This window comes from Salmo salar, chromosome 19, assembly GCF_965601325.2.
Source record: "Salmo salar chromosome 19, fSalSal1, whole genome shotgun sequence".
In the NCBI taxonomy this organism is placed as follows: domain Eukaryota; kingdom Metazoa; phylum Chordata; class Actinopteri; order Salmoniformes; family Salmonidae; genus Salmo; species Salmo salar.
The window spans coordinates 13,519,186-13,536,038 of NC_138309.1; the positions used below are offsets into that span (position 1 = coordinate 13,519,186).

The 16,853-nt window shown below is 44.4% G+C and overlaps 1 protein-coding gene across 4 annotated transcripts in view; it reads right to left on the minus strand.

Annotated features, from left to right (window-relative positions):
- The window catches only part of ntng1a (netrin g1a), a 151,473-nt gene that overhangs the window by 33,305 nt on the left and 101,315 nt on the right, over positions 1–16,853 (minus strand). For all 4 annotated transcript variants that reach the window (XM_082965631.1, XM_014157326.3, XM_045702103.2 and 1 more), the window contains exon 4: positions 11,043–11,215. In XM_082965631.1, coding sequence (XP_082821757.1) covers positions 11,043–11,215 — 173 coding nt within the window. The remainder of the gene's footprint in view (positions 1–11,042; positions 11,216–16,853) is intronic.

The following is a 16,853-nucleotide window of genomic DNA, read 5'->3' on the forward strand; positions in this document are numbered from 1 at the left end:
GATGATAAATTGGCTTCATTCAGAAACAAGGATTTGGGATGATGTGGGTCTTCACCGTCTTATGTGGACTAAGGCTTCACTCCTGCTCATGTCGTGCTCCTATTTACATGTACAGTTGAAGTCGGAAGTTTACATTCACTTAGGTTGGAGTCCTTAAAACTCGTTTTTCAACCACTCCACACATTTCTTGTTAACAAACTATAGTTTCGGCAAGTCTGTTAGGGCATCTACATTTTTCCAACAATTGTTTACAGACAGATTATTTCACTTATAATTCACTGTATCACAATTCCAGTGGGTCAGAAGTTTACATACACTAAGTTGACTGTACCTTTAAACAGCTTGGAAAATTCAAAAAAATGATGTCATGGCTTTAGAAGCTTCTGATAGGCTAATTGACATCATTTGAGTCAATTGTGGAGGGGTACCTGTGGATGTATTTCAAGGCCTTCATTCAAACTCAGTGCCTCTTTGCTTGACATCATGGGGGAATCAAAAGACCCACTGGGAATGAGATGAAAGAAATAAAAGATGAAAGAAATAATTATCTCTACTATTATTCTGACATTTCACATTCTTAAAATAAAGTGGTGATCCTAACTGACCTAAGACAGGGAATGTTTACTCGGATTAAATGTCAGGAATTGTGAAAAACTGAGTTTGAATGTATTTGGCTAAGGTGTATGTAAACTTCCGACTTCAACTGTATGTCACTTACCCGAACACTTTTCCGACTTGATAAAATACACATTTCTCCCAAAATACACATTTTATATGTCGTATTGGGACTTTTAGTTGAAAGGATAAAACTAATCAGAATGTTTAACAGCAACCTAATTCTGCAATCTTCACTTTAATTATTCTAAATAAATATTGGAAAATGATTTAGAGCCGAGGGGATATGCATAAGCCCTAATAGTTTATAGTTCTTAGAGTAAGTATTTTACTTTATTGGAACATTTTCAGTTTATTTTATTTTAATTGTTTTATTGCAACCATCAATCCCAAAATACAGGTAGAGACTAGACTATATTATTTCTAAGTAAATCTATTCAGAGTAGAATTTAAATTGCATTGCATTGAAATGTAGCACTTTGTCCATCAGGCTACTTACCTCTAAAACATCCATTTGATGAATTAACGGTTGTCAATACAAGAAACACATTCAATCCTTCACACAATTTAGGGTATTCATCCAACAACCTTTTCTACGCCAGGTCACGGCCAAAGCAGCATTGCCTGTCAATGTAATTATTATACCTATGAACAACTAGCAGGCAGGAAAGCAGATGTTGGAGATTGTATGTCGCTTCATTACATTAACTTTCAATTACCATCATTTCCAATCCCCTTCACCTGCCCCTATTCCCAATTACTAGTCATAACAGAATCTATGTGTGTGTGTATGTGTATGAGTGTATGTGTGTGTGTGTGTGTGTGTGTGTCTCTGCATCTCTCCATTATGCTCCATAACATAATCTAATTGTGCACAGGAAGAGCATTAGTGTGCTTATGTTTATGGAGCGCTCCATAGATTTTTATGATCTCCACTTCTCAGTCTCTTCTCAGTCTCTCAGAGGTCACTTCTCAGTCTCTCAGAGGTCACTTCTCAGTCACTCAGAGGTCACTTCTCAGTCTCTTCTCAGTCTCTCAGAGGTCAATTCTCAGTCTCTTCTCAGTCTCTCAGAGGTCACTTCTCAGTCTCTTCTTAGTCTCTCAAAGGTCACTTCTTAGTCTCTCAGAGGTCACTTCTTAGTCTCTCAGAGGTCACTTCTCAGTCTCTTCTTAGTCTCTCAAAGGTCACTTCTTAGTCTCTCAGAGGTCACTTCTCAGTCTCTTCTCAGTCTCTCAGAGGTCACTTCTCAGTCTCTTCTCAGTCTCTCAGAGGTCACTTCTCAGTCTCTTCTTAGTCTCTCAGAGGTCACTTCTCAGTCCCTTCTCAGTCTCTCAGAGGTCACTTCTCAGTCTCTTCTTAGTCTCTCAGAGGTCACTTCTCAGTCTCTCAGAGGTCACTTCTCAGTCTCTTCTCAGTCTCTCAGAGGTCACTTCTCAGTCTCTTCTCAGTCTCTCAGAGGTCACTTCTCAGTCTCTTCTTAGTCTCTCAGAGGTCACTTCTTAGTCTCTCAGAGGTCACTCCTCAGTCTCTTCTTAGTCTCTCAGAGGTCACTGCTCAGTCTCTTCTTAGTCTCTCAGAGGTCACTTCTCAGTCTCTCAGAGGTCATTTCTCAGTCTCTTCTCAGTCTCTCAGAGGTCACTTCTCAGTCTCTTCTTAGTCTCTCAGAGGTCACTTCTCAGTCTCTCAGAGGTCATTTCTCAGTCTCTTCTCAGTCTCTCAGAGGTCACTTCTCAGTCTCTTCTTAGTCTCTCAGAGGTCACTCCTCAGTCTCTTCTCAGTCTCTCAGAGGTCACTTCTCAGTCGCTTCTCAGTCTCTCAGAGGTCACTTCTCAGTCTCTTCTCAGTCTCTCATAGGTCACTTCTCAGTCTCTTCTCAGTCTCTCAGAGGTCACTTCTCAGTCTCTTCTTAGTCTCTCAAAGGTCACTTCTTAGTCTCTCAGAGGTCACTTCTCAGTCTCTTCTTAGTCTCTCAGAGGTCACTTCTTAGTCTCTTCTTAGTCTCTCAGAGGTCACTTCTCAGTCTCTCAGAGGTCACTTCTCAGTCTCTTCTTAGTCTCTCAGAGGTCCCTTCTCAGTCTCTCAGAGGTCACTTCTCAGTCGCTTCTCAGTCTCTCAGAGGTCACTTCTCAGTCTGGCATTTGGTGTGTCATACTGGTTTCTGACTTGTGGTCAGACTCATTCAGGTGGAACAAACTTAAATGTATGCCTTTTTCGATTATGAATTGAATGTCATTGAGAAAACAGAAAGGTGTCATAATGTATTTTTCCCGCAAACCCCCTCTCTGAATTTAAAAGTAATCTAAGAAGTAATCATCCTGTAATCAAAAGTATCTGTAATCTAAATGAAATATTACAACTGGTAAAGTAATTTATTATAGTTCCAGTTTTTTGGTAATTAGATTACATGTTTGTTGGTGGTTGGCTCTTTCTTCCCCCCTGACTGTCTTTTTTTTCTGTCATTGCAGTGATAGTAGAATACCTATTTGTGTCATTGCAGTGATAGTAGAATACCTATTTGTGTCATTGCAGTGATAGTAGAATGCCTATTTGTGTCATTGCAGTGAAAGTAGAATGCCTATTTATGTCATTGCAGTGAAAGTAGAATGCCTATTTGTGTCATTGCAGTGATCATAGAATACCTATTTGTGTCATTGCACTGATAGTAGAATGCCTATTTGTGTCATTGCAGTGATAGTAGAATGCCTATTTGTGTCATTGCAGTGATAGTAGAATGCCTATCTGTGTCATTGCAGTGATAGTAGAATGCCTATTTGTGTCAATGCAGTGATAGTAGAATGCCTATCTGTGTCATTGCAGTAGAATGCTAGTAGAATACCTGCAAGCCTCATTATGTTTGTTTCAACAGAACCCCATCCTGACCTTCGCCAGGTCTTTGTCCCTGTGTCTACCTGGACCATCCACAACAGCTTATCTTCTACATTTCCACCGCAGGTAAAGTTGGTAATTACTTTCCCTGGCTGTCATCATTTCACAGACAATGGCAAGACAAAGGAGCTTATCGTGGACAACAGGAAATAAAGGTCTGAACACAGCCCATTCACATCGACAGGGCTCTAGTGGAACGGGTGGAGAGCTTCAAGTTCTTCAGTGTATACATCACTAAGGACCTATCACGGTCCAAACACACCAACAGAGTCCTGAAGAGGGCACGACAATACCTCCTCTGCCTTGGGAGGTTGAAAAGATTTGGCATGGGCCCTCAGATCCTCAAAAAGTTTGACAGCTGCCCCACTGAGAGCATCTTGACTGGTTGCGTCACAACTTGGTATGGCAACTGCTCGGCATCTGACCGCAAGACGCTACAGTGGGTAGTGCGTACGGCCAAGTACATCACTGGGGCTGCCATCCAGGACCTCTATACCAGGCAGTGTCAGAGGAAGTCCCTAAAAAATTGTCAATGACTCCAGCCACCTAAGTCATAGACTGTTCTCTCTGCTACGACACCACTAGCGGTACCAGTGCACCAAGTCTGGGACCAAAATGCTCCTGAACAGCTTCTAACCCCAAGCCATAAGACTGCTGAACAGTTCATCAAATGGCTACCGGAACTATTTACATTGACCCCCTTTATAATAACCTTTTTGTTGCACTGGCTCTTATCTCCTTCTCCGGCACAGTCGGTATAGTAGTGACAGGCACCAGTAACCGGTTTGGATGGAGGTTTGGATGGAGGGAAGTTTGCCGATCCGTGCCACGGAAAAAGCAGCAGACATAATTTGATTGAATTCCTCTGGAGACGAATTCCAGCCTGCCCCCATCCTGAACACTCTCAACACTCGACCGCCTACATCTAAATGTCTTGTGGGGGAAAGGGGAATAGATCTATATCGAAGGTGGCAAGTGGTAAAGTGCATGTGTGCCGAGTTCGGAGGCACAGCTAAGATTCCGGGAATGAGGCACACAGAGACAGAATCCTGAGACGGAAGAAACAAATATTTGAAAGAAAGATTACCGTCGCAGCTGCAGCGAGCGAGATGTTGGTAAGGCAAAGTAAACAAGCCGGGTCTCGGGGGGGGGGGGGGGGGGGGGGAATAGAGGAAGCGATAGAGAGAATGGAGAAAGAGAGAGAGAGAATGAAACGACAATAGAGGAGTGGGAACAGGATCCGCAAAGTCAGGAGACAATGCAAATAGCAGAGAGGAAATAGAGTAAAGCATCAACACCTAAAGAGGAGAGGGAAGATAAAGAACAGAGGAATGGGGGGAGTGTTTGGATACAGAACTAGAACGCTGTATAATTAAATAATGCAGGGAGGGAAGGAGGGAGAGAGGCAGGGAGGAGAGGGAGGGGGGTGGTGAAGTGGGAGAGAGAGATTGAGGGAGCGAGGGAGGCAGGGAAAGAGGGAGCGGAGAGCTCTTCTCTTCCCATCTCTGTGTAGACAATGGCCACCTAGGCCTTTAGGTATCACTAATTACTGTATCCATGGTACCACTCCAGACACGCTGCTGCAGACACCCTTCATTATAGCAGCTAGGGCTCAGGACCAGGCTGGGCTGGCTGCTTAAACAGGGACAGACTGCGTTCAACCACTGACGGCAGCAGGAAATATAGTATCAGGCAACATGTTATAGGTGGTTTATGTTGCTCTGTTGAAGTGGGATATATCCCACTGTGTGGAAAGATTCATAGGAAACAATAGTGTATTTTCCTTCTAAATCTACATTTTGGCTGACTTGTTTTGCCATGTAATCCATTACAGCTACTAGTTACCTGTCCAAAACTGTAATCAGTAACATAACTTTTAGATTATCCAAACTCAGTAATGATTACTTTTGGATTACTTCCCTTAAGATGCATTAGAAGAAGACAAAAAGGTTCCATCAAACACATTTGGTGTGTCATAGTGGTCTCTGACTTGTGGTCAGACTCGCTCAACTGGAACAAACTTTAATGCTTAAAACTTACGCTTAAAATGCTGAATTTAATGTCATTGAGAAGACAGAAAGGTGTCATAATGCATTTTCGCAAACACCCTTTCAGAAAACGCCCTTTCAGAAAACACCCTTTCAGAAAACACTGTTTCTGAAAGGGGTGGTAGGTAGCCTAGTGATTAGAGCATTGGGCCAGTAACTGAAAGGTTGCCAGATGAAATGCCTGAGCTGACAAGGTAAAAATCTGTCTTTCTGCCCCTAAACAAGGCAGTTAACCCACTGTTCCCCAGGAGGACGTCATTGTAAATAAGAATTTGTTCTTAACTGACTTGCCTAACAAAGTTCAGTATGAAGTGATTGTGTTAGCGGTGTTATTGGCTAGCTCCTCTGAACAAAAGTGTCCTGACGACAGAACACATTTTTTTATGGCAGGTGAAATTGCACATCATTAGCACATTATTATGGATGTATCCAAATAAATGTCACTAGAAAACAGCTTAAACAAATGCAAAGGGAGCTACTTTGCTGTTATTCTGTCTGCACTGTTTGACATGACTGTAAGTTAGCTGTAGTTGGCAATCTTGCAAGCAAGGGAAAATAATTTTGCCAGCCGGTATGGAACACTTAGAATGAAAGAATGGGTCGCGTCCATAGATTTTTTTTGTTTTACCTTCATTTAACTAGGCAAGTCAGTTAAGAACAAATTCTTATTTTCAATGATGGCCTAGGAACAGTGGGTTAACTGCCTTGTTCAGGGGCAGAACAACAGATTTGTACCTTGTCAGCTCGGGGATTTGATCTTGCAACCTTTCGGTTACTAGTCCAACGCTCCAACCACTAGGCTACGCTGCTGCCCCAGTACAGAACAAAAAGACTAAACGACTGGGTCTCTGGCAACCGAACCAGTAGAACGAACCAGCCGGCTTGGGTAGCAACATTAGATTTGTGTCAGGAATATATCTTGTGGAAGGATGAAATAGTATGAATAAATTCATAAAAAATAAATATTTGAATAGGTTAGTAACAATAAGAGAATAAGACGCTTAAGTGATATTGCCCTCGAAGCCGGTGTTTGGAGGATATATTGGCACGGGGTTGTTAAGTCGTCCGAACACCGGCTTCTCGGGCATTATTACTTAAACGTCTTATTCTCTTATTGCCATCATGCTGAACCACACCATTGGATTCAACAGTGAATAACACTGCTGTGACATCTGGTTGTTATGCTTTATTGTACACTAATTAGAGAAGCAGAATGGTTTGCTCCTATTGTGACTGTCACCTCCTCCAGACACACGCTACAGTATTGCTGGTTAGGGGTTGGTAAGTCTGTTATAAAACATATATACGGTACCTGTTGAAGCTGCATGACTACTGTGTCTCTTCAACAGAGCCCATCGTTTGGAGTAGGGGCTGATTCCAGATCTGCACTTAGTGAAACTTCACCCCCAGAATCCATTGTACAATACAGTGCATGATCAGGCTCGGGACAAATCTTCCTAGATCCTGTTAGCACACTAGTGTACTTTACCCTGATAGGGAAGACTACTGTAACAGAGTTATTCAATGCTAACCTATTAAACTCTGACCCCCTCTGGTGGCATTCATATCAAAAGCGCTAAAATCAATAAGTCACATAAAAGCTGATATCAGTTAGACGGCTTTGGCTTGCCTTTCCCCACGGACCAGGGTCTGTCACGGAGGAGGAGTAGAGGAATCCCTACAAAGCCACCCGGGGATGTGTGTGTGTGTGTGTGTGTGTCCATGGGGGACACGTCTGCCTCTGACTACTTTGATCTGAGCTCATTTACAACTCCTCTCGGCAAGATGTGAAGCTTTACATGTGGCTCCTAATCCTGAGGAATTAGAGATCAGAGGTGGGTTCGATACGACCGAGGAGCGTTTGGTACGACCGCACGTGTCGCTGACCACAGAACTGCCGTCCAACACGGACCACAAGGCAGGGAAGTGTGACGCAATAGAGAGCCTGATAGACGTTACATGATTTGTACTTACCATCGTTTTTTTTAATGTGGGGGGTGGTTCCTGAGAAAGGCTATAACGTTGATGGTTTGTTTACGGTACGGATATCAAGAGGCCATCATTTCAAACTGTCTACTTTAGACCTGAGGTGTATCCACGACAACAGTCATCTCCTTATCATTCTCTGTGGATAGATCTGAACGCTTGAACACTCCCATGGTTGTTTTACGGACGTTCAACATAACAACATAATCCATTAACAATCTTGCCTAACAATGCTTAGACATGTGGAATGTGATATGATACAGCACATACATGTTTAACATTTCACTGGTTTTACGATTGCATGCCTCTGAGAGTACAAAACATTAAGGACGCCTGCTCTTTCCATGACAGACTGACCAGGTGAATCCAGGTGAAAGCCATGATCCCTTATTGATGTCACTTATTAAATCGACTTCAATCAGTGTAGATGAAGGGGAGGAGACGAGTTAAATAATCGTTTTTAAACCTTGAGACAGTTGAGACATGGATTGTGTATGTGTGCTATTCAGAGGGTGAATGGGCAAGACAGAAGATTTAAGTGCCTTTGAACGGGGTATGTTAGTGGATGTTTGTTTCAAGAGCTGCAACACTGCTGGGATTTTCACTCTCAAACATTTCCTGTGTGTGTATCAAGAATGGTCCACCACCCAATGGACATCCAGCCAACTTGACACAACTGTGTGAAGCATTGGAGTCAACATGGGCCAGCATCCCTGTGGGACGCCTAAGACACCTTGTAGAGTCCATGCCCTGATGAATTGAGGCTGTTCTGAGGGGGGTGCAACTCAATATTAGGAAGGTGTTCCTAATATTTTGTACACTCAGTGCAGTTTTACACACTGTAACCTGCCTCTAGAACAGTCTTCACAGTTTTCACAGCTCACCAAGCTAGCCTTTTCAGTTCCAGTCTAGTTCCCCCATTTGAGGAAGAAAGGCTTGAGACCCACTACACCACTATCCTCCATCTTTCTCCCTTGCAACCCCTCGCCCTAGAAGAATGAACTGCCATGGGTAATTCTCCAACTGATCCCTCTCCTTCTCTCTTCACTGACACACGGAAAGAGGGGTTAGAGAGAAGTAAAGAGAGAGAGAGAGAGAGAGAGAGAGAGAGAGAGAGAGAGAGAGAGAGAGAGAGAGAAAGTAAGAGGGAGAGAGAGAGAGAAAGTAAGAGGGAGAGAGAGAGAAAGTAAGAGGGAGAGAGAGAGAGTGAGAGCGGGAGGGAGGGAGGGAGAAAGGGAGGGAGAGAGCGAGAATATTCCGAGGCCCCAGAAGGCAGAGTTATCCGTGACAGAGAGTGATGCCCACTTCCCATCCCTCCATCTCACCCGTCCCTTCCTTTCTCCATCACTTTCCCTCATTCACTCGGTCAGAAAGAACAAGCTTTTCTTCTTTTCCTTGTCGACTCTGTAGATTTGACACGGTAACATATGTGTCGAATCATCCACTGTATCACCGTCCTCTAACATGATTCATCGATCTCGTTACCACTTCACACGACTTGATGTGTATCATAAAAATAAATTAAATCCTAATTAAATGTTTGATTTTGACAAATTTCTCTGTATAGGACAGCGATATGCTCGATAGGTTGGGGGGGCATTTAGACAGAGTTGTGAAATTGTCTGTGATTGCTTTTGAAATTACAAACAGCATAAGGTGCTTTTTCTGTTAGTATCATGCGTTTTCTTTATTCCAAGGGGAAGGGCACGCGTTCTTAGACCTCATAGTATTACTGCATTATGGATCTTTTCATAAAGTATAATAATGTACTTTACGGTAAGACTGTCTTTTATCATGAGGGTGAAGGGGACTGTGTGTGTGTGTGTGAGAGAGAGAACGTGTGTCTGTGTGTGTGTGTGTGTGTGTGTGTGTGTGTGTGTGTGTGTGTGTGTGTGTGTGTGTGTGTGTGTGTGTGTGTGTGTGTGTGTGTGTGTGCCTGTGCGTGCGTGTATGTGTGTGTGAGTCCACACACACCCACCCACATTGGCATTTTTAATAATGTGCTGTCAATCTCAGTCTCAGAATGACCATTTTGCTAACACTCCCTAAGACTCATAACTCTCTCCACCTGGGAGGGAGAATACTTTTTTTACATCATCACCCAGCAGCCAAGAGATCACTAATGGAGAAAAACATCCAGCCAAACGCAATAACAGACCTGCCTATGATAAACCCTACAGGCTCAGAAATGCCAACACAATCAAACCATCACCAACAGCATCAAAAAATGACTGGTTGTGCCTTCAACGTGTCCTTGGCAATAATGATCCTCTCTCTTCCTTTTCTTCTGGGTATTCAGTAACCCCCTGTCTATGTTAAAATGGCAACTTGCCCTATAAGGTGTGTCTCGGAGGCATATGCCATTTATTTGACAGCGCTAGCTGGCTTCCGTCTGGCCAAACAGGGTTTATGGCGGAGGAGGGGAGGAGGGTGGTACAGAAGGAAGCATCTGCCACCTGTGTGTGTGTGTGTGTGTGTGTGTGTGTGTGTGTGCGTGGTGCCGTCTCTCTCTCTCTCACTGTGTGTGTGTGTGTGTGTGTGTGTGTGTGTGTGTGTGGTGCGTGTGTGTGTGTGTGTGTGTGTGTGTGTGTGTGTGTGTGTGTGTGTGTGTGTGTCCATGGGGGACACGTCTACCTCTGACTACTTTGATCTGAGCTCATTTACAACTCCTCCTTGCTAGATGTGAAACAGACCTTACGTCTGGCCAAACAAGGCTTATAGGGGAGGAGGGTGCTAAAGAAGGAAGCTCCTGCCACACTCTGGACACACACACACACACACACACACACACACACACACACACACACACACACACACACACACACACACACACACACACACACACACACACACACACACACACACACACACACACACACACAGTTTCCTAAAGAAGCTCCCTGAGTTGGAATAACCAGCAGCATTACATCACGTCTGTGCAGGCTACTGGCACCCTTGGCCCCTTTAGCCCCATCGCCATGAGCATCACATCAGACATCCAGCATGTGACCTGTTAAGAACAATGGAGGGAGAGAGACCCCATTTTCTGTTGTCAAAAGGCAGTGTACAAATACAAAGCTGTGAAAGAATGACATGAATACACTGTGTTTAGTGCAGTAGCTAGACGTTGCAGAGGGGATGAAAAGATGAGATGGAGACTAGCGTTAGAGGGGGATCTGGGTCTGTTGTAGTAAAGAGACGAAGACCTCTGGGTTACATCCACCCCCTGATGAGAGAGAGAGAGAGAGAGAGAGAGAGAGAGAGAGCGAGAGAGAGAGAGAGAGCGAGAGAGAGAGAGAGAGCACAACCATCATGAGGTGTGTGAATTTGTGGGTGCTTCAGAGCATGAGTGCGAATACCTGCACCTGCGAGAAATATATTGTGCATATATGTTTGTGTCTGTATTATGTGTTCATAATTTCTATCTGCATCTGTTCATGTGTCTCTGTGCATGTGTGAATATATTTGTGCATGTATATTGCTGTGCGTGTGCGTTGGTTACTCACAGGTATTTGCCGTGCCCTTGGGGATGGGTAGATAGGAGCCTGCGCTCCACGTCCGGCCCTGGTAGTTCCTCTTACAGCGGCCACAGTCCGGCCCCGTGGTGTTGTGCTCACACTCACAATTTAGCGTCTCTTTGTCAAACACACAACTATTGGCGTGAAGGTTACACTTGCACCTGTCGAGGAGGAAAAAGAACAGAGACAAGAGAAATCAACACCTGTGGAATTTTCACTTTCAATCCCAGAGCTAAAATGTGGGATTGAAAGAAAAGAACATGACAGAGAGAGAGAGAGAGAGAGAGAGAGAGAGAGAGAGAGAGAGGAGAGAGAGAGAGAGAGAGAGAGAGAGGGAGAGAGAGAGAGAGAGAGAGAGAGAGAGAGAGAGAGAGAGAGAGAGAGAGAGAGAGAGAGAGAGAGAGAGAGAGGGAGGGGACAAAGAGTAAGTATTTGGACAGTGCAGAAGGGCAGGGTTTCCTTGAGGATGATTGCATGTGAACAAAGAAACAGAAACAGAGGTATTCTCAGTTTCAGGAGAACAACTTCAAACAGCACACACAGCGCCAAGGATTCCTCAAAAGAGTCGGCATCATTATTTTCCCTCTTTCTTCTGCCATGAAAGATGACTTATTTATAATTGTCTCACTGGAGGAAGTGTAATTGCAGTAAGGTCACATTTAACTAAGCGAGAGTGAGAGATTGAGAGAAAGGGGGGAGAGAGAGAGAGAGAGAGAGAGAGAAAGATCAGAGAGAGAGAGAACAGACTAAATGAAACAAGTATTGTGGAATTGTTCAACAAACCGGGGAGAAGAGAGTTGCAGTCCCCCCCCCCCCCTTCTCTCTCTCTGAGTTTGTACATGTCAGCTGCTTCAAGGATGTTAAAGAGCAGGACCACTCTTATTTTGGCAAAGTAAAATAAAACTAGGTCTTTAAAAGATAAACAAACTAGTGAATTCTTATTCTCATCCTACTACAATTGTAATATTACAGTACAACAACATACAGTAATGTCTAGTCAATACTCAAAGTGACCACTGGGGAGATACAAACTTTATGCAAAGAACGCATCTCTAATCCTGACAATGGCACTTGACACAGAGAAAGTTTAGCTCTCAAAACTCCCTTCCTTTCTAAATATAAAAACAGCTAGCATTGATTTTGTTGCAAAGAGTCAAGAAGGTTGCAATTGTGTTGCAATAAACTGTGATCTCTATTTATCCTAGGAGAAAGAGAAATGGAGGTGGTTGTGTGACTTGGAGTACTGGCGTTGGGAGGTAACTCTACTCCTCTGCTGGGACTGTGTGTGCAATGTAATATCATGTATGTATTGGTGTCCACATGCAGCCTCACCCTTGGCCTCCCATCGCAGATGAGAGGAGAGTCGTAGTCACTCAGCTCTCACCATTCATGTCTCTACAGCAATATGAGAAGACATACTTCCAAAAACAATTGACAGCAGTTTAATTTTGATTGACTTTCTGAAAAATGTGGTCTTTTCCCCCTCAAAGAATAGCATTACTCAGCGATCTACTATGTTGAGACAGGAAGAGCCTCCCAAGACTGTCAGCTGAAAACACTACATGAAAATGACATGAAAATGAATCATGTGAATTGGTGTTGCTCTGATGGGTTCATATCAGGTGAAAATACTGTGACTCTTAATTTCTTTCTATTGCGAGCAGGGCTACAGTTTATGAACTGGTGTTGCTATCATGGCTGCGTATCTGGTAAAACAACAATATATATTTATTTCTATTGGGAACAGATCTCTATTAGGAGCAGTGAGGAGGGTGTTGTTGAGGAATGATCAGCCAGGGACAGCTCAGCCTACCATTCCTAACACTAACAACATGGTGAGAGACTCCAGTGACAGCTGGCAGTGTTAATCCCTCCATCCCTCCACCACGACTCACTGCGCCAGCTCTAAAACGCTAAGCCTGATTCACCAGATAAATATGACGACTCACAAGGAACAACACTCCTAAACCAATCAGCCGACTTTGATCTATCTTAGCAGCTCTCCGTTCATCTGCTGTGGCGGTGGAGGAATGGCTGATTCCTCATTCTCTGATTTCAGGCCGCCTCGCCGTCACCCACCGATTAGGGCCACAACGCTTTCTCGTCATGTTTGTCCCTGGCTGTGTCTCTCTCATTCTCTCTCTCCTCTCCCCCTCTCTCTCTCTCCCTCTCTCTCTCCCTCTCACTCTTTTCTGAAGGCCTATAAGATCACCCGTCCCCCTGCATGAATATGGGTGCCCATTATTAAACTTATTATGGCGTGGCGTGTCGGGGGGAACGTGCCGCGCTGTAGCGTTGTGGCGATGTTGTAGGAATTGATGTGCATCATGCTCTAAAGTGCTTCAGGGTGATGAACGATGCCTCCATCCCCGCAGGTATACACGCTCAGCATAAATGATGGGTCATTATTTTCCTCAGGCTCCCCGATTTGCATCTCATTACCCAGAAGGCTGTTGGGTGGCGGTGGCGACAGGGGACATCGCTATTACAATGTGCCTCACACTGAAGAATGAACAAGCAGCCTTTACAGATAATAGACACCCATTTGTCTGTCTGTCTGTCTGTCTGTCTGTCTGTCTGTCTGTCTGTCTGTCTGTCTGTCTGTCTGTCTGTCTGTCTGTCTGTCTGTCTGTCTGTCTGTCTGTCTGTCTGTCTGTCTGTCTGTCTGTCTGTCTGTCTGTCTGTCTGTCTTGTCTGTCTTGTCTGTCTGTCTGTCTGTCTGTCTGTCTGAGCATATGCTACCTAACCAAAATGTTAAATGCAGTGAGGTTGTGAGCCGGTTAAACTGTATTACTTGACATTCTGATCAGGCAGCTACCTTTCCTCTGTTCTCCTCTCTGTTCTCTTCTCTTTCTCTCTATAACTGTCGGGGGGTCTGAGACTTAGACTCCATGGAGAGGAGAGCCTTTTGTGGTGTAACCTTCAGGTCCCCTCAACACCGGAGACATTTTAATCATCGGGCAGAAATGAAATCGTCACGCGCTGCTGGCATAATGAAGAAGAGGCCGGGTGGTGGGCCCATGGGTCTCCCAGCCCTGTGTGTATGTATGTGTGCATGTGTGTGTGTGTGTGTGTGTGTAGAGCCATGGCCCATGGATCTCTTAGCTATTGGCTCTGTCGCGTGGAAAACAGACCCAGGCCCCAGGTGCCGAGGGAGGCCCTAGGAGAAGGGGACAGCTTAAACGAGTAATGCTGTAAACATGCATTTAATCAGATTTGAATGGCAAAGCTCCTCCCCTGGGCACTCTCACTTTCACTACCTGTCTTCAATTAATGCTAGTCACCACACTTTAGTGTGAAGTGTGCGGATATGGGTGCAACACTGAAAGGCAAGTCTCTCTATGTCTCTTTCAGACTTTCTCACTTTCCGTCTGTCCCTTTCTCCCACTCTTTGTCCTCTGTCTCGTTCTCTTTCTGCTCCTATGCCTTGCCTGAAATTAAATATTCATAGTGGTTAGGCAATGTTTTGTTTTCGTGTGGTACTTTCAAAGGGCTATCGCTCAAGGCGAGTTTGGAGAGCCAACCACTGTCTGCTGCTCTGCTAGAGGTCATGAGGATATTTATTCATAAAATTACCCAGGAGGCTGTGTGCTCATTGCTCAGACAGGTTAACGTGCTCAAGTGGAGGAAAAAAAAGAAAGGGAAAATCAATGCTGGGGTTTTGCCTTTTTTGTCTGACTTCAGACTTCCAGTCTTCCACCCACACTTTCTTACATCTGACAAAAGGTTTGACGTTCTCCTTGAGATGGAGGAGACAGAATACATTGTACAGGTCTGATTTATTTATTTATCTTTTCCAAAATAGACAAGCGGCAGAGTCGTGCGATGATGCGAGTGGAGTGGAGCTTACACCCAGCTCGCCTGAAGCACCGGAGACTCTGACCTCCAAAGTAATGGGATTCTGATTGACAATGAGGGACCAGACGGCATGTTGTGCACTCTCCAAACCAATGTTATTAGCAAAAAGAAGAACAACACAACACAAGGCCTAGTTTCCAGGGAAATTGTTCTTCCTTTTTCTTATAATTTTATCTATAATCTCTTTCGAAAGACACAGGCTATCTCATTATAACCAAACAAGCACTTTTCCCCCAACCAGCATTTTCTTACCGTGCCTTTGTAGCTAGACATATCAGTCGCTAATTAATCATAATTATACACAAACGAAGCCCACACATGGCCATGTAACGGTGCTGATCCTACCAAATTGAGCAGCGTGAATGAAACACGGCCCTTAAGTGGGTTCATTAAGTGAAGCAATTAAATTCAATCAAACGTGCAGGTGTTATTGTAACCAAGCGAATAGGGTTAAATACTCCATTAATAAATTGCTTTGTTTCAGCATTCTGTCTCCTGTAAGTGAGCAACAATAATACAATGGAGGGGAGGGAAAAACGATCAAGCTCCGACTCGATTATGCAAAGGCCAAATTGAAATAGAATCCCTGGAAGGAATACTAACAAGGCCTGAAGGTGTCCACAAGTAATGTGTCTGGGTCGACACAACGGAGTCCGACCATTACTGAGAGCCTTATCAGGGACCTAACCACAATTATTTCAAACATTGTGACTCGCAGCAATAAGCAACAACTCCTTCTGCCTGAAGCTGCAATGATGTTGAAGGCATTGACATTGAGCCACCCTCCCCTCACATCTGATCCCCCCCCCACACACACACACACACACACACACACACACACACACACACACACACACACACACACACACACACACACACACACACACACACACACACACACACACACACACACACAAACACACACCCTTTCTTGACACTTCAGCTCACATTAGATCTAAACAGATCTCCCTCTTTCTAGCGTGTTAGCTGCTAATTGCCTCCTGATGAAGGAGTTGTACAGCCTTCGTCTGGCCTGCAGTGCAGTGTAAGAAGTGAGAACCAGGCTCTGGCTCTCCTGAGTAGCCCTTTGCTAACAAACACACACATACAAAAGCTTGCGCACGCACACACACACACACCCCTTAACAGATTTGACAGGGAGAGAAGTGGAGTTCGGGACAATCCTCCGAATGCTTGATGACTATAAATCCTTCTGCTGCTCTGTCATTCGCTACATACTTTAATCTGAGGCTGCCATCATTTAAGTCCTTTGTGGTGACAAGGGGCACGAGGGGCATTGTACAAAACAAAGTCATCAGCGATTGGATTAGAGTTTCAGAGTATCAAAGCCAATGACGAATTTTCAAACCGCCGCTTTACTCACATGTGTACTGGCTCTGGTCCAACCCATCGGTTTATGGAACAATCAGACGTGTTCACATTCGGTGAAGGGTCGGGGAGGTACCTCAGATCCAGACACATTGCGGAGAAGAAACTAACGCCCGTGGGCGTGGCGTAGCATTTGGCTGGAGCGAGGAGTCTGGGTAGCCAGTGAAACCCTCCTCCTCATCTTGACCCGAGGGGAATGAACCACTCTTATCTGCCTTGCCACCGCCAAGCCTTCAACAGCCTCATCTTAGTGGAGCTCTGGGAAGATCGACATATCTGGATCTTTCAGTAACAAAGGTGTCGAGACACAGCAACCTTTTCAAGGATGTTATCAACTCTAAATTGAAGTCGGCCTATGTACTGTGCACATTACCTCATGGAGTTGAGGAAATGATTGAAATGGCTCAAATATATAATACTCCTTATACGGTTCAATAATATAAGATACAGTTACCCAATAGCATGACCTGGTACAGCTCATTATAGGAATATTACATTTGCTCCATTAGTAATGCGATACGCTTAAGTAGCCAATTAAGTTGTGAAGTGGAA